The sequence below is a fragment of the Anomalospiza imberbis genome, unplaced genomic scaffold, assembly GCF_031753505.1.
Source record: "Anomalospiza imberbis isolate Cuckoo-Finch-1a 21T00152 unplaced genomic scaffold, ASM3175350v1 scaffold_53, whole genome shotgun sequence".
NCBI lineage: Eukaryota > Metazoa > Chordata > Aves > Passeriformes > Viduidae > Anomalospiza > Anomalospiza imberbis.
In genome coordinates, this window is record NW_027100141.1 from 888069 (window position 1) to 904808 (window position 16740).

The 16740-nt window shown below is 55.9% G+C and overlaps 2 protein-coding genes across 2 annotated transcripts; one reads left to right on the forward strand and one right to left on the reverse strand.

Annotated features, from left to right (window-relative positions):
• The first annotated feature begins 3736 nt into the window (after positions 1–3736).
• LOC137467191 (olfactory receptor 14I1-like) lies at positions 3737–4761 on the forward strand. The gene has a single exon (XM_068178730.1). The coding sequence runs from the start codon at positions 3760–3762 to the stop codon at positions 4690–4692; it is 933 nt and encodes a 310-aa protein (XP_068034831.1). The 5' UTR covers positions 3737–3759; the 3' UTR covers positions 4693–4761.
• Positions 4762–12998: 8237 nt separating this feature from the next.
• Positions 12999–16680, reverse strand: LOC137467189 (serine/threonine-protein kinase pim-3-like). Its single transcript, XM_068178728.1, has 5 exons — positions 16092–16680; positions 15693–15869; positions 14287–14451; positions 13240–13295; positions 12999–13061 (listed from the first exon to the last, which is right to left on the reverse strand). Exons 1-5 carry the CDS (start codon positions 16546–16548, stop codon positions 12999–13001), a joined length of 918 nt encoding a protein of 305 aa, XP_068034829.1. The 5' UTR covers positions 16549–16680.
• Positions 16681–16740: the final 60 nt, after the last annotated feature.

A 16740-nucleotide genomic window follows, 5' to 3' on the forward strand; every position in this document is an offset into this window, starting at 1 on the left:
CCCCAGGGACTCCTTCCAGCAGATCCTTGAGGCCACTGGGATGTGGGCTAGGGGGGGATGCTGAGGGCAGGACAAGGGGCTGACAGTGCCCAGCCTGGCTGGGGCTGTGCCAGGAGGCCCCAGTGCCTCAGGACAAGGTGTCTCCTGACAGCCCTTGGTGGCACAGAGCCTGCTGTGCCCCAGGGCACCAGGACTTGGCTTCTCTTTGTCCCCACCTGTCATCAGTGCCTCCAGTCCTCTGCCCTGCCTGGGGCCTGGGGACACTTTCTCAGTCGTGTCCCTCAGTGGGACCCATTAAAAGTCAAAGAAACTTTGGAGCTGGATTCTGACTTGGAGTTCTGGAGAGGTTTCTGCAGCTCCCTCTCAGGGCCTGATGTCCAGGGCCTGAGCACAAAGCCCCAGAGGGTCATTAAAGTCCTTGTGCTGTGTCTGTGCTGCTGAGCTGGGCTGGGCTCCTGGCACAGAGGGTGATCCTGGCAACAAAGGAGAGCTTCAAAAGCACATTTCTCTGGATGAGCAGCTCTTCTCCCAGCCCAGCAGGGCTGGGGCACTGCCTGCAGCCACGGCGGGCACAGCACAGAGGCACAGAGATCTTCCATCAGTCAGGGCTGGGAAGGTGCTGAGAAGTGCCTGGGGCAGAATCCCTGGCAGCCCTTGGCACAGGAACCTCTGGCTGCAGGACAATGCAGCTGCAGCTCCTGGAGTGATCTCCTACAGCTGGAACATCCCAATGCCCACAGACCCTGTGAGTACATTCTCTGATCATCTCTTGTGCAGAGCAGCCAGGGGTGCCCAGGGCTGTCCTGCAGAGCAGGGTCCTGCAGCCCAGGGCGCTGTGCTGGGCCAGGGACTCTGCTGCCTGCCAGGGACAGCTCTCAGCCGGCCCGGGGAGCTGCTCCCAGCGCTGGAGAGAAGCTGTGGGGGGAAGGAGCCACCCTGAGCAGGGCAGGTGCTGCTGCTGAGAGCTGCTGGCTGGGGCAGGGCTGCTCCCAGCTCCAGAGCAGCCTGGGCACAGCTCCAGAGGACACTTCCTAAAGAAGGTAAACCTGGGATTGCTGTAAAGATCAGGAGCTTTCCTGGGAGTGTTTTCAGTTTCCTGCTTGGGTGGGAAAGCTGGGGTGATGACAAAAAGATTTTTGCTTTTTATACATTTTTCATATATTCGTATCTCTGTAAATTACTATTATATACTTGTAAAAATATAACCCTTATATTGTAAATGTAGGTAAACTTAATGGGAAGAAATGATGATGTCTAACATCAGTTTAGAAGGCTGAATGATTTCTTTATTATAACTCTGCTATAATACATTAATATACTATATAAAAGAAGATACTAAGACTACATACTTACTTTCTTTAACTACTATATCTAACTAGTAATAACCTGTGATCCTGTTCTTGAGAGTCTAGACACAGGTGGATTGGATTGGCCATCAGGCTCAAAAATCCTCACTAGAATCTAATCAAGCAATCACCCCAGGTAAACAATTCTCTAAACACATTCTACATAGGAAAAACAAGGAGTAGAAATAGAAATGGTTTTCTCTTTCTCTCTGTGCACCTCTATGAAAAATCCTGAGAGTGGGAGAAATGTGCTAACACACCCTTACCTAACTCTTAATTAACTCTATTTAACTACTACTATAAACTTAATATAATTATAATCCTTAATTAACTCTAGTACATTTCCTAACCTTTCTCTTAGACTTTAGAACAATAAGCTGACTGTCTAAATACATTCCTGAAACACTGTATAGTCTTATTATCAGGAAGAGGACCTAGAAGAAGAACATTTTGGATTTTGACCAGAATGTGAGCAGTCACAACAAAAAGTGAAGGCAAAGAAGCCCTTGGACCTACTCCAATGGGTTGAGCCAGGGGTGTGTAACTGGGTCAACTGAATCTCCTATTGGATGTTCCTGTTAAATATCCTAATTAATCAACCTTAATGAATTGTTGAAATCAGGGGCTGGGTGTGCCCCATCCCCACTGGGACACCTGGAAACTTCCAATAAAGGTCTGGTTTTACTTTACTGGTCTAACACTGTTGCAAGGGATTTTTTTTCTCTTTTGGTTATAGACCACTGGGGGATGAGAGAAGCAGAGCAGGAATTGTAATCCCAGAATGACAGAACATTCTGAGTTGAAAGGGACACACAGGATCATCAAAGGAATGTGTGAACATTTACAGAGACTCCAGAACTGTGACTTTGGGTGGTCAGTCTCTCTGCTGGCAGCCTCCCAAAGGGCCTTCAGCCACTCCTCAGCCCTGGACAGCAGCAGCATCACCTTTGCAGGGCCCAGCAGGGCTCTCCTGAGCTGCCCTCGCCCAGCTGCACACAGACCCTGCCCCAGCCAGGGCCCTGCACACAGGCAGGTTTCTGTAGGGCCGGGCCGAGGGCACACAGGGTGGGATGGGCTCTGTGAGCGCTGGCAGGGACAAGGCACCTCTCAGGAGGGAATGTCCAGGCCCAGGGAGATGCTCAGGGAAGCAGAGGGGGCTGAACAGAGCAGTGCTGGGGCAGGAGGGCACTGTTGGTGTGTGGGAAGTGCCGGGCACAGCTGGGTACGGGAACACTGTCCTGAGTGCCCGGCTGTCTCTGCCCTGCCCTCTCAGGCACAGCACCACAACATCTTCTCCTGTTTCTGCACTCCCCTGATATTGTCAGTGTTATCTGGTGCTCTCAGGGAGGCTCTGGCATTTGCAGCAGCTGAGTCAGGCAGCATTCCTGCCAGGCAGGGCTGTCCATGGGAACGGGGTGTCCAAGCTTCCCTGGGACCTGTGTTGCTGTGGGCAAAGCAGTCCATGGGAAAGGGGAATGAGCTGAGCCCCTCCCTGAGATCCCATCATGGGCACAGCCGAGCTTTGGCTCGGAGCTTTGACTCCTTGCTTTGGCCTTCCCAGCTCTGAGCTGCCCTCCTGGGTGCAGAGCTGTGCCAGAGCCTCTGGGAGTTCCCTGAATGTCCCACGGGGAATTGCAGAGCTGCCACAGCTGAGGAAATGCTGCTGGGTTGGCCAAGGGAGCCGTGACTGTCCTTGGCACAAGGGGGTGCTGAGAGCTTGCCCAGAGACCTTTGGAGAGGGTGAGACATTCAGGGATCCCTCTGCTCTGGGCAGGGTCTGCTTTTATCCCAGGGTGACCCGGGAGTGTGACTGTGCTCTGATTCCAGCCAAAGGTGCAAAGCCAGGGCAGTTGGGAACAAGCCCATCCAGCCCCTCACCTGCCCTCATCCACAGGGAATCCTTTGCCGCTCACATCTCTCAGTGGCAAACTCTGAGTGCAGCAGGAGTGCTGGGGATTTCTGACCTCAGAGAGCCAGGAATGATGTGTGGGTAGGAAAACAATTCCAAAAATCAACTCATGCTACCTATTTCCTTAAGAAATAGAGTGAAATTACTTTAGAAGTGTGACTGCAGATGCTACCAACCCTTTCTGCAGTAGGAGTGATTGGCCTGAAAAATCCTGAATAGCCAAACTTGTCCCTCTGCCACATGGCCACAAACCCAGGGCAGTGGAGCAGGAATGGCTCCGCAAGAGCTCCCATGCACAGTCATGGCTGCCCCTGGCACACACAGCCAGCACAACTGGAGCTCAGGCAGGGACCTGGGTGAAGGTTTTCCCGGAGGAGGAACAAGGGTGTGTGAGTCCCAGCAGCACAGTCTACAGGGAATGGCCCAGGTTTGGCTCCAAGCAGCCTCTCCTGACTTCTCACTGTCCTTTCCGCCTGAACAGGTCCCCATGTGCAGCCACAGCAAATGTCCAACAGCAGCTCCATCAGCCACTTCCTCCTGCTGGCACTGGCAGACACGCGGCAGCTGCAGCTCCTGCACTTCTGCCTCTTCCTGGGCATCTCCCTGGCTGCCCTCCTGGGCAACGGCCTCATCATCAGCGCCGTAGCCTGCGGCCACCACCTGCACACGCCCATGTTCTTCTTCCTGCTCAACCTGGCCCTCAGCGACCTGGGCTCCATCTGCACCACTGTCCCCAAAGCCATGCACAATTCCCTCTGGGACACCAGCACCATCTCCTACACAGGATGTGCTGCACAGCTCTTTTTTTTTGTCTTTTTCATGTCAGCAGAGTATTCCCTCCTGACCATCATGTGCTACGACCGCTACGTGTCCATCTGCAAACCCCTGCACTACGGGACCCTCCTGGGCAGCAGAGCTTGTGCCCACATGGCAGCAGCTGCCTGGGCCAGTGCCTTTCTCAATGCTCTACTGCACACGGCCAATACATTTTCCCTGCCCCTGTGCCATGGAAATGCTGTGGGCCAGTTCTTCTGTGAAATCCCCCAGATCCTCAAGCTCTCCTGCTCCAAATCCTACCTCAGGGAACTTGGTCTTCTTGCAGTTAGTGGCTGTTTAGGACTTGGCTGCTTTGTGTTCATTGTTTTCTCCTATGTGCAGATCTTCAGGGCTGTGCTGAGGATCCCCTCTGAGCAGGGACGGCACAAAGCCTTTTCCACCTGCCTTCCTCACCTGGCCGTGGTCTCCTTGTTTGTCAGCACAGCAGCATTTGCTCACTTGAAGCCCCCCTTCATGTCATACCCATCCCTGGATCTGGCCCTGTCAGTTCTGTACTCAGTGGTGCCTCCAGCCCTGAACCCCCTCATCTACAGCCTGAGGAACCAGGAGCTCAAGGCTTCAGTGTGGACACAGATGACTGGATGGTTTCAGGGACATTAAACTGCTGGCCAGTTTCTGCAAATCACTTGTAATAAAAGTCATGTCTGAAACTTCTTGTTGGTTTCATTTTGGAGGTTCTTTTTCTTTGTTTTACTTTTTCAATATTGTCTACAAATAAATGTCATTGTTTGTGCCACTGCTGTCCATCAGTCCCTGCAGGTCCCTTTCTGCCTGGCTGCTGTCCAGCCCCTCTGTCCCCAGCCTGTAGCGCTGCAGGGGTTATTGTGGTCAAAGTGCAGGACCTGGCACATGGACTTGTTAAACCTCACCTTGTTTGATTTGGGCCCTGTATCCAGCCTCGCCAGGTCCCTGTGCAGAGCCCTTCTGCCTTCCAGCAGATCCACACCCCCAGACAACTTGGTGTCACCACAGTTCCATGAGGCCCCAGAGTGACCCAATGGTCACCATGATTCCATGAGGCCTCCTAGTGTCACAATGTCCCTTTGGTTCCATGGGACCCCTTGGTGTCACCAAATCCCTTGGGTCCTTGGGCCCCACAGTGTCACAATGGCCCTTGGTCCCAAGGCCCTGAAGTGTCACAATGGATCCTTGGTTCCATGAGGCCTGGCAGTGCAGCAATGGCCCTTGGTCCCCCAAGGCCCTGCAGTGTCACAATGGCCCTTGGTCCCCCAAGGCCCTGCAGTGTCACAATGGATCCTTGGTCCCTCAAGGCCCTGCAGTGTCACCATGGATCCTTGGTTCCATGAGGTCTGGCAGGGCAGCAGTGCTCTCCTTGGTCTGACAGTGTCAAAATGGCCTCTTGGTCCCAAGGGCCACCACAGTGTCAAACGTGTTTCCTTCATTCCACGAGTCCCTGAGGAGCAGCACTGGCCCCTTGGTTCCATGGGACCCTGCAGTGTCACAGTGGCCCCATCATGACACGAGGTCCTGCTCTGTCACAGAGCTCTGCATGGTTCCACAAGGCCCTGCAGGGTCACTGTGGCCTCTTGGTTCCATGAGGCCTCAGAGAGCCACAATGAATTCCTTGGTGCTGCCGTGTCACAATGGAGCCCTGGTGACACAAGATCCTGCAGTGTCACACGAGACCCTTGGTTCCATGGGCCACCACAGTGTCACAATTGTTCCCTCAGTTCCCAGTCCTTGCAATGGAGTAACGGCCCCTTGATTCCATTGTCCCCAGGCTCTCCCAAGGGTCTCCTTGGTTCCGCAGTGTCACAATGGCCCCTTGCTTCCCCAGGGCCCTGCAGTGTCACAATCATCAGAGAATCCACCAGGCTGGAAAAGACCTGGGAGAGCATCAAGTCCAACCTGGGACCCAACACCGCCTTGTCACCCAGACCATGGCACTGAGTGCCACATCCAGTTTTTCCTGAAACACTTCCAGGGACGGTGACACAACCACCTCCCTGGGCAGCCCATTCCAATGCCCAATCACGCTTTGTGTGAAAAATATTTCCTAATGTCCAGCCTAAAGTTCCCCTGGTGTGGCTGAAGGCTGTGTCCTCTTGTCCTGTCCCTGTTCCCTGGGAAAAGAGCCCGACCCCCAGCTGGCTGCACCCTCCTGTCAGGGAGTTGTAGAGAGTGATGAGGTCTCCCCTGAGCCTCCTCTTCTCCAGGATAAACAACCCCAGCTCCCTCAGCTGCTCCTCACAGGACTTATGCTCCAGACCCCTCACCAGCCTTGTTGCCCTTCTCTGGACATGCTCCAGCCCCTCCATGTCCTTCCTAAATTGGGGGGCCCAGAACTGGACACAGCACTCGAGGTGCTGCCCAAACAGTGCTCAGCACAGGAGAAGAATCACTGCCCTGCTCCTGCTGGCCACACCATTCCTGATCCATAGGAGTGCCAGGGGTTGGATGGGGGAAATGGTGGGGAGGGGGTGGGGACACAGGGTTATTCATTGTCAGTCATGAAGGGTCTTGATTTTCATATCTGTTCAGACTGCATTAGAAGGTTCGGGGGGTCAATATCAATTGGGGATTGCTGATATCAATCTATAAACAGGAAAACAAAACTTACCAGGACAAAACAATTCCCTGCATTGTTTTCAATATACTAAATATTCACTTTGAATACACTACTGAAATCTATCTAATTAGCCACAGAAGAGTTGAAAACTTGAATTAATCCCAGGGGCTCTTCTTGTTCAGGCATTTTGAACAAGTGTTTATGAGCTTTTCACACTGAATTCCTGAACTAAAGAGCTCAAGAAAGAAGAGGCCTCTGGAGAAGTAAAATTCATCAGCAACCTCCAAGGGGCTGAGGATCCATCCCCATCAGAGCAGCAATGAACAGCAATGGGCACAGCTTTGTGGCTGCCCCAGCTCTGGGATGGGCCCTGGGCCTGGAGCAGGAGCAGCTCTGGAGGGCCCCAAGGCCGGGCTCTTGTGCTGGCCTGGGCAGATGGGATGGCAGCAGGGGCTGCAGAGCTCTCAGCACCTCAGCCCGAGGGGAGCAGGGCACCCAGGGAGCCTCCTTTGGCCTTGGCCAAGCCCCTTCCCCCATGGCTGGGGCTGAGTCCTGGCTGAGCTGCAGCTGCTGCTGTGCCCTGGCCAGGGGCTGAGGCCGTGGGGCCAGTGGCCAGAGCAGCCTGGGCTGAGCAGAGCTGTGGGGCCAGAGCCGGCTGGGCTGTGCTGGGGAGAGGCCCTTGGTGCTGCACAGAGCTCAGGGCAGCTGGCAGAGCTTGCAGGGAGCTGGGCTGGGCTCAGAGAGCCTGGCACAGAAACCATCAGTGTCCATCCCAGCCTGGCTGAGCGTGCAGGGCAGGACTCAGCCCAGGCCTTGTGGGGCAGGGCCAGCGCCTGTGCAAGGCATGGAAAACAGGCAAGTGCTCGAGAGAGGAGGCTGCTCTGTGCCCTTGGGGGCATGGACACAGCAGGAACACTCAGGAGCCCAAAGAGCCTCCATGGCTGTGCTGGAGACCAAGGCTGGAGCAGGGAAATGCAGGGCTGCTGCGCCATGGGGAGGGCATTGAATTCCAGCACACACCTCAGCTCTCTGACGGTCCCGGCACCATGCTGGGCCCTGTTTCAGGCTGGAGCAGAGCAGATGTTGATGGCACAGGAGCCCTGCGGGGCTGGCAGGGACCTGCAGCTTGCAAGGTGCTCTGCTCTCCCTCAGCTCCTCTCTGAGAGATCCAATCCCAGCTCGGCAGCTCAGGGCACAAGTGGCACTGCCTGGTCACGGGCACACAGCTGGTGTCTGCCTGGAAAGGGGCACAGGTGTTAATTCTTGTTCATTTCATATTATACAAGGACATTTTTATTATCTGCATCACTTCAGTACTTTTCTGTACTGTTTTCTGTACAGAAAACAGCAATTTTCTGAAGTACTAATGGCAGAAGGAAAAGAAATACTGATCTTCCCGTCTTCTTGAGTCACCAATATTCTGTTTATTCTTGCCTCTCCCTCTTCCTTCAGGTGTTTCCAGTTCTCCTGTTGAAATGGCCATGTCTAAGGACATCTCTGCACTAGACCAGGTGGATCTATGTACTTCCTGTTGTGCCCAGATTTCCCCCTCCAGATGCTCTCTGGTCATTCAAATGTCTCTCGACGGACTGGTTTCACTCTTTGCACATCAGGGAGTGGCGCAATCTTTCTGAAGTTCAAATAAATATGAATTATATCTTGCTTTTTTAAAATCTATCACAGAATTACCATTTCTTGCTTCTTTGTCTAAAACTGTTCCTGTACAGAAGTCCCTTGGGGATGGGGGACATGTCAGATGCTGCTGGGACATCACAGAGAGCTGAGGGAAGAGCTGTGATGGTTATTAAACTTCAAATGTTCAACTTGTGTTTGTTGGCAAGAAACCTTTCTGTGCCTCTGAGTGTCACCATCCCTGAGCCCAAAGGACACAAACCTGATGAGTTGTGGTTCCCACTGCAGGGGCACTTGGACCTTGGCTCTGCACAGGAGAGCTCTTCACCCACTTTCCCTCTTTTCCTCCCTCTGGGCATGGAGGGAGCTCCTGACTTCAGCCTGTGACTCGTGTGTGCAAAGAGCAAATCAGGGCAGAATCGGGGCAGGGAGGGGTTGGGGGGCCTTGGGATCTGACCTGGGCACAGAAGGTGTTTTCCATTGCTCTGAGACTGTCTGCTGTGCAAAGTGGATTTAATATCCAGCAGAGGAATGACTTTTGCATTTGATGGAGCTGTGCCTTCCCTTGGGTTTGTTGGCTGACAAGAAATGAACATCCCTCTGTGTCTCGGGCAGCTCCTTCTCCAAGGAAAGCAGGTGGGAGTTGGAGCCATGGAGCTGAAACCTGCAGGTGCAGCCTGGGCTGGAGGGAGCTCAGATTTGCACAAGGCTGCTCTGAGTGCCAGGGCTTGGATGGGGGAAATGGTGGGGTGGGGGTAGGGACAGAGTCTGATTGATTGTCAGCCATGAAGGGTCTTGATTTTCATATCTATTCCAACTGCATGAGTAGGTACTTGGATTCAGTGTCAATTGGAGATTGCACATATCAATGTATTAACAGGGAAAAAAAACCTAAACACGATCTGAATAATGGTTTCTCACTGTCTTTGTAAATATAATACATTCACTTCAACTACACTACTGGAATCTGCCTAATTAACCACAAATTATTTGAACACTTACATTATTCCCAGAGGTTTGGCTTGTTAATCTGTTCTGAATGTTAATGAGCTCTGGGACACTGAATTCCTGAACTGAAGAGCTGGAGGCTGAGCAAGCCTCTGGAGCAGTAAAATTCAGCAGCAGCCTCCAAGTTGCTGAGGATGTCAGCAGCCCCCACTGAGGCCATCCCTGCCCAGAGACCGTGGGGGAATGGGCAGACAAGGAGAGCGTCCCTGGGGCTGGGGCAGCAGAACTCAGAGGCACCAGCGGCTCCAGCTGGGAAATGGAGTGTGGAATGTGGCTGTGAAAGCACTGCCTGGGCTGTGCCAAGCAGGACACACAAGCCCTGACTCCCATCCCCCTAACAACTCTCTCAAGGAGACATTTAAGAGGAATTGCAATTGTTTGTGTCCTCTGAGTTGGATGCACTGGAGAAATACCAACAAGAGATTCTCAGGAGCTCAAAACAACAAAACAGCCTTTTTTGGGAACTTTAGAAACCCAGAGAAACTTTGGTAAAAGGTTTAGCATGACATTCAATCAACAAAAACACTTCCCAAAGCATTACCTTGGCCCATTCAACTTCACAGACTATTAGCTCATTCAATTTTAAGTTAATCAACATTTGCACGAGGACCGAAATAGAAGAAAGAGACACAGAAAGAGAGACAGACAAAAAATATACAGAGAAGCACCCACCGAGCTACCAACTCCTGGATTCCAGCAGTGTTCAGATAGAAATTCCAAGAGGAGGTAGGGTCAAGACATGTGCTTGCCTCATGGTCAGCCTTAATTTTCCCTTGGTGTTCCGGGGCCCTTCCCCAGGTGGGACTTGGGGTCATTTGGTCACCCAGGAGCTGGGCTGGGGGCTCCAGAGGTGGCTGTGGAGCATTGCCTGTGCTGTGCCAGGGACTGGCAGACACTGCTGGGCTGGGATAGAGGCTCTGGGGGGATTGGGGTTCCAGGGCAGGGCAGGGCTGGGGTTCCAGGGCAGGGAAGGGGCTGGACCTGCCCCTTCCTCCCCACACATGAAATGTTTCCAGCCAACAATCTCCTCCAGTCTGTCACAACAGGCAGTGTTGGAGGTGAAATCCCAGTTCATGCCATGGGCACCTGGACAAGAAGGACAGTTCTTTTCCATATGAATGGAAGCCCCAGGTCTGGGCTCATTTCTGGTTTGATTGCCTGGATTCTGTTTGCTTTTGTTGTAGCTTTGTTTCTTTGGTATGCCTGAAATGTCCAGTCAGGAGCAGTGACTCTTGCCAAGGAACTTTGTGGTGCTGTCACTTAATATTAAATCTGGTTTCTGCTGATCCCTTGCTGGGGATTTTTTCAGCGCTCTCAAGCCCTCGTTGGTAACAGGGTGAAGGAGCCCTGGCCCAGGCTCTGGCCCTGGGGGACACGGGGATGCTGCCGGTGGGTTCCTGTCCCCCTGTCCCACCCCCTAAAGTCCCAGCCCCCGTCCCCGTGTCAGGCTCTGGGGTCGATCTCGTGGAACATCCTCTGGGGGAGGCTGCGGTGCCGGGGGCGGGGGGACCCGGGGGGACAGGGGACCCCGCTGTGCACGAGCAGCGTTGGACTTCTCTGGGGGAACTGGGAGGGGGAGCTGGGGTGGAGTGACCTCCCCAGGGACCTCACACAGCCCCTGTGATGTCACACAGCCCCTGTGATGTCACACAGCCCCTGTGATGTCACACAGCTCCTGTGATGTCACAGAGCCAACTCTGAGATGTCACCCTGAGATGTCATACAGCTGCTCTGTGATGTCACAGAAGACTGTGAGATGTCACAATGTCACCCTCCAATGTCACTATTTGTTCTTTGGTGTCACAGCCTGCTCTATGACATTACACAGCCACCCGGTGATGTCACAACCCACTCTCTGTCGTCACAGAGCCACCCTCTATGATGGCAGGATCTGCTCTATTGCCTCATACCCTTCTCTATGATGTCACAGCCTGCCCTGTGATGTCACAACCCCCTCAGTGATGCCACAAAACCCTCCCTGTGATGTCATACTGCCACTCTGTAATGTCACAGCACACACTTTGACCTCACTGCCTGCTCTTGATGTCATACAGCCATGCCATGATGTCACAGCCTGCTCTGTGATGTCACAGAGTCCCCTCTGGCATGCCATAGCTGCTTGATGACCTCACACTCTGTGATGTCATAGCCCAGTTTTTGACCTCACACAACCCACTCTGCGCTGTCACACAGCCCCTCTCTGACATCACAGCTGCTCTGTGCCTCCGTGACACAGCCACAGAGGTGCTGCTGTGACACAGCCCCCTCTGGGACACCCCACAGCCCCTGCCAGTGCTGAGCCCCTGTGAGCTCTGTCTGTGCCCTGCTCGTGTCCCTGGGATGCCCTGGCAGTGCCCCAGCCCTGCTGGGCTGTGCACAGGAGCTGCTCCTGGCCACAGCTGTCTCTGCAGCGCTGCCCTTGCCAGGAGCTGCCTCTGGGCCAGGAGCCCGGCCCAGCTCAGCAGCACAGACACAGCACCAGGACTTTAATGACCTCTGGGGCTTTGGTGCTGTTTGCATCAGACCCAGTCCCTTGAAGTGTGCTCAAAGAGCTTCTCAAGAACTCAAAAAGTCAGATTCAAAGTCCAAACTTTCTTTAACTGTTAATGGGTTCCACTCAAGGACACAATTCATATCAAAGTGTCCCCAGGCCCCAGGCAGAGCAGAACCCTGGAGGCACTGATGACAGGTGGGGACAAACAAGGCAAAGGTGTCTCTGGCGCTGAGCAAACCTGGATGTGTCTCAGGAATGCAAAGGGCCAAGGCTGAGCCCCAGCCCCTGGCAAGGCAGATCCTGTCCCTGCCTCCTTGCTCAGGGCTCTTCCCGGGATGGGCACTGCCATGTGGGGATGTGCCATGCCAAGGGCAGGACCATGGGGCGGCCCCTGCCAGGCTGCTGAGCAGGGACAAGGAGGCAATGAGGCCCCAGGGCTGCAAGGGTCACTTGTCCCCTCGTGGCCTCAGGCCCAGGGCCAGCAGCCATGGCCAAAGGGCTGCACAGGTTGGCTCTGTCAGGGCCTTGCAGCTGCTGCACATCCCTGTGCCCTCTGCAGCCCAGGCTGTCCTGCGGTGTCCCTGCCCTGGCCTCTGTCCCTGCAGGCTGTCATCATCCCCCGGCTGCCCCACCTCGCTGGCCCCTTCCTTTGCTGACAGCTCTGCCTCCTGCCTGCCCCTGCCTGGCCACACAAAGCCTTGGCCTTGGTACCCAAAGGGTTCATTCCATTTTTACCGTGCCTGTGAACTTCCAGCACAGGAACAAGGCATGCAGGGGCTGCTTTCCCAGAAAGGATGGCTGGAAGACAAGAAGAACACATCTGGCTCAAGGGTGCAGTGATAGAGAAAACAAGGACTGAATCTGGGAACTTAGGGTGGGATTTATGGAAATGGGTAAATTGTAATTGGCATTTAGCGACTGTATATGAACAACACACTGGTAGAATTACATGTCCACGCCAGGTTAGGATTTATCCCTCACTGGGCCTCAGGCCTCAATAAATGATCCCCTCTTAAATAGCAAATTAGTGTTAAGGAACCTCATTCTGACATTTTGTGTTTCAGAAACACGTGGCTTTTGCTCCTCTCTTCTACCTGAGAGCTTCCTGGGCAGGGGCAATTCTTCCAATTGCATCGGCATGGCTATGGCTCGAAAGGGCAGCGAGCAGATGGATTCAGCTTCTCCTGGCAGCCCCTGAGATGCCAGTTGTCATTTGTGTGCGCCGAGGATTCCGCTTCAGACTCAGAACTTGCGCAGCTGCTCCTCGGGCGCTGCTCGCACGCAGGCACAGCGGTGCTGCAGCAGCTGTCCCGCACACAGGGAGGGCTCTGGAGCCTCCCCAGGGCCACCAAGGAGCGGAGGAGGGAATGTGCCCGGCATCTGCTGCAGGACCGTGGGGCTGCGGGGCATCCTTGGGTCTCTTGGATGGGGGAGGGAGCGGGGCAAACGGAATCCAGATGAGACAGGGATCAGACAGCCCCACGCCAGGCAGCGTTTTCTCCTCTGAGAGCTCCTCCGAGCTGAGCGAGCTGGTGAAGCCTGCGGAGCAAATGAGACCCGGGAGTGAGGGAAAGGCTGGCTGGGAAGGAGTCAGATAAACCCGTGTGGGCATTTCCCTTTCCAAGTGGCTCCTGGGCAGACAAAGGAGACAAGAAGGAGGCCCCACCTCATGACATTCCCTTTTTTCCTTCAGGAGCTCTATTGCAGTCACTGCATACAAGAGTTGACTTGATCCCCTTGATGCCAGGGAGCGCCAAGAGCTTGAACCTTGCTGGAGTCCAGCCCTGCCTGCCTATCACTGAGCAGAGGGAAAAGATGAAGAAACTGGGCAGGGCTTGAGCCAAATTGGCATTTTGCCACTTGTTATTTCCTCCCAGCTTTTGCAGCAGGGCGACAACCCCATGGCTGCAAACCACTCCCTTTTGCAAGGCAGACGTGGACCTCGCTGGTAGCTCAGGGCTCTTGAAGGGGCTGCTGCAGTTGGCAACAGGAGCTGTTGTTGAACTTTTCACATTGCTTAACCCCCCCTGCCAAATGCCATCAAGTGGCTGAGGAAGGACACAAAAAGATTAGCCTGGAGGAAGGGAGGCCAAAACCTTGGAAAAGGATGAAAGAAATGCTGTGATCGTGACGATGACAAAAAAAAAAAACCAATTTATTTTTGACAGCAAATGAGCACCCGCCGCCCTCCAGCCCTCCCAGACTGGCAGGCCGAGTGGAGCCGTTTCCATGGCATGAGGTGCTGGCAGCCTGCGGAGAGAAACCAGAGAGCCACGGTCAGTCACAGAAGGCTCCTGTCCCCCTGTCCCACCATGGCCTGGGCCCGGGCCAGGCTGCTGGCTGTGCTCAGAGCCCAAACCTCCCGAGCCATTCCCTGTTTGGAGAGAAGGGCAGCGTGGCAGGCCACGTTCCACCTCCTCCGCTTAAGCACAGCAGCCTCCTCAGCAGCTGTAAGGGCAGGATGCCCGTGTGCCCGCTGCCCTCTGCCCGAAGCCCTTCTGCCAGCCCAGCTGTGGAGCCGGGTGCCCACCTCTGGAGACCTGCTGCCAGGAGAGGAGCCGATCCCGCACGAGGTCCTCGTCCTTCTTGAAGGGGATGTCCCCGCAGACCGTGGCCCCTGGGGTAGCGCTGGCACTGGAGGTGCTCCAGGGACGGTGCAGGCGCTTCCCCGTCCAGTCCGGGCACCAGGTGTAATCTTCCTGGGAAAACAAAGAACAATTGCATGAAATCAATTCTAAACAAGACCTGGAAACAAGAAGAAGCTACAAAGCCTGTCACCGTTTCACGGGCCTGAGGAGGGTCTGACCACTCCATGTGAGAATTGAACCTGTCCATGGGTGGGGAAAAACCCCACCTTTCCCGCCCGCAAACGCACTCCTTCCTCAAGGGCCTGCAAAGCAGACCAGCTGGGGCACGGCTTTGGAACCCGTCCCCCTCTGCTGCCCCCATCCACATGGATGGATGCTTTGTCAGGCTGGCTGCCCCCACCCCAGCCCGTGCCAGGCTGGCTGGCAGAAGCTGTCAGCAAGGCCAGGAGCCGGCTCCCCTTCCACAACACCCGTCCCCTGCCCCACCAAAAAGCAGCTTGGCGGCCAGGGGAAAAAATTAATATTCCCCAGGGCCAACGAGCGGGGAACCTGCGGCGCGTGGCCAGCCCGAGCCCTGCCATGCCTGGAAGCACGAGCATCCCCCCGCCCCTGCGCCGGCTGGGGACTCATCTTGATTTCATCGGGGCGCAGAGCGTGTCCTCCAGGAAGGGGCCGCAGCCAAAGCCACTCAGCTTTGCCCCGCCAGCAGCCAGCTCGAGGATGGTGTTCCCAGCTCCACGTGGTGCTCCAGAAGAACACGCCAGCTGTGCCTTGGCTTGCAGGCTCATCTCGATGCCATTGAGCTGCAGGGGGATGTTTCCCCTGTTCCAGTCCGTGGCACCTTCACTGCACTGCCATCACTTCTCCAATGGGACGGGGAGCACTGAGCCGCTCCCTCCACAACTCGCTGGGGACTCCTGGATCCTACTGAGCAGAGGGATGGATCTCTGCTGTCTCCTGGGCCAGGCAGGGCTCCTGCAGCCAAGAATGCTCAAAAAGGTCTTCCAGTGATGGCCTGTCTGCGGGCTCCATGGATAAACACCACCTGATGAGGTGCTGGCACTCTGCAGAGAAACCAGAAACCGCCGCTCAGTGGGACAAGGCTCCTGTCCGTGCTCTCCCACATTCCACGGTGCCCAGGCCACGCTAGGAGTGCTTGGAGCTGCAGCCAAAAGCTTCCCATCGATCCTCCCTTCCGGAGGAGAGCAGCCCAGAGGCACACGTGCCACCTCCTCCAGCTAACCCAGGAGATCAGCCTCCTCACTAGCTGCTGGAGCGGGACGCTTCTGTGCCAGCTGCCCCCTCCCAACCCCGCTCTTCCTCCCGAGCCTTGAAGGCGCATCCCCACCTTGAGACACCCGGGGCGGAAAGAAGAGCTGGCCCCAGACGATGTCCTTGTTTGTGTGGAAAGGAAGGTCCCCGCAGACCAGGTCATAAAGCAGGATGCCCAGGGACCAGATGGTGGCTGGCTGGCCATGGTAGCAGCCAAAGAGGATCCACTCCGGTGGGCAGTACTCCGGCGTTCCTATGGGACACGGGCACAGCTCATCAGGCCCATGCTGCTCCCTCCCTCCCAGCCAGCCCCTGTTCCACAACAGCCAGCCCCTGCCCCGCCGAAAAGCAACTTGGCTGCAGCCGGCTGAAGAAGGATTCCCACTCCTGCCCTCTCTCCCTGCCTCCCTCTTCCTCCTCTGCCAGCAAAGGGGGGAACCTCCGCTGCCCGGCTGGGCCCCGGCTTTGGGCTCACCTGACATCCGGGTGTAGAACGTGTCCTGGAGGATCGTGCCGCAGCCGAAGTCGATGAGCTTGGCCTCGCCCGTGGCCAGGTCGACCAGGACGTTCTCGGCCTTGATGTCGCGGTGCAGGACGCCGCGGCTGGTGCAGTGCCGCACGGCCTCCAGCACCTGGCGGAACAGCCCCCGCGCCACGGGCTCCGTCAGGAACCCCCGCTCGGCCAGGAAGTCCCAGAGGTCCTGACAGCGCTGCGGACGCTCCATGACCAGCGCGAAGCCGTCGGGCAGCTCGAACCAGTCCAGGAGCCGCACGACGCCGCGGAAGCCAGGGCACGACACCATCCACAGCAGCGCCAGCTCCATGGGCACAAGGGCGCCGTTGTGCTGCGGGGGGACCGCGATGCCCTCAGCGGGGCCGATGCTGCGCCGCGCCTTGGGCATCCCCTGCCCGGCCCCAGCGCCGCTGGCCATTGCCCGGCCCGGGACGCTGCGCGGCCCCCGCTCACTCCCCGCTCGCTCCCCTCGCAGCGTTCCGGCTGCCACCCTGCCGGGCCTCGCCTCAGCCCCGCCCGGCACGCCCCGCCGGCTTCTCCCACTGGCCCCGCTCACTCACCAGCCGCGCCCACTCCGAGATGCGATCGCGGCGCACTCGCTTGATGGCCA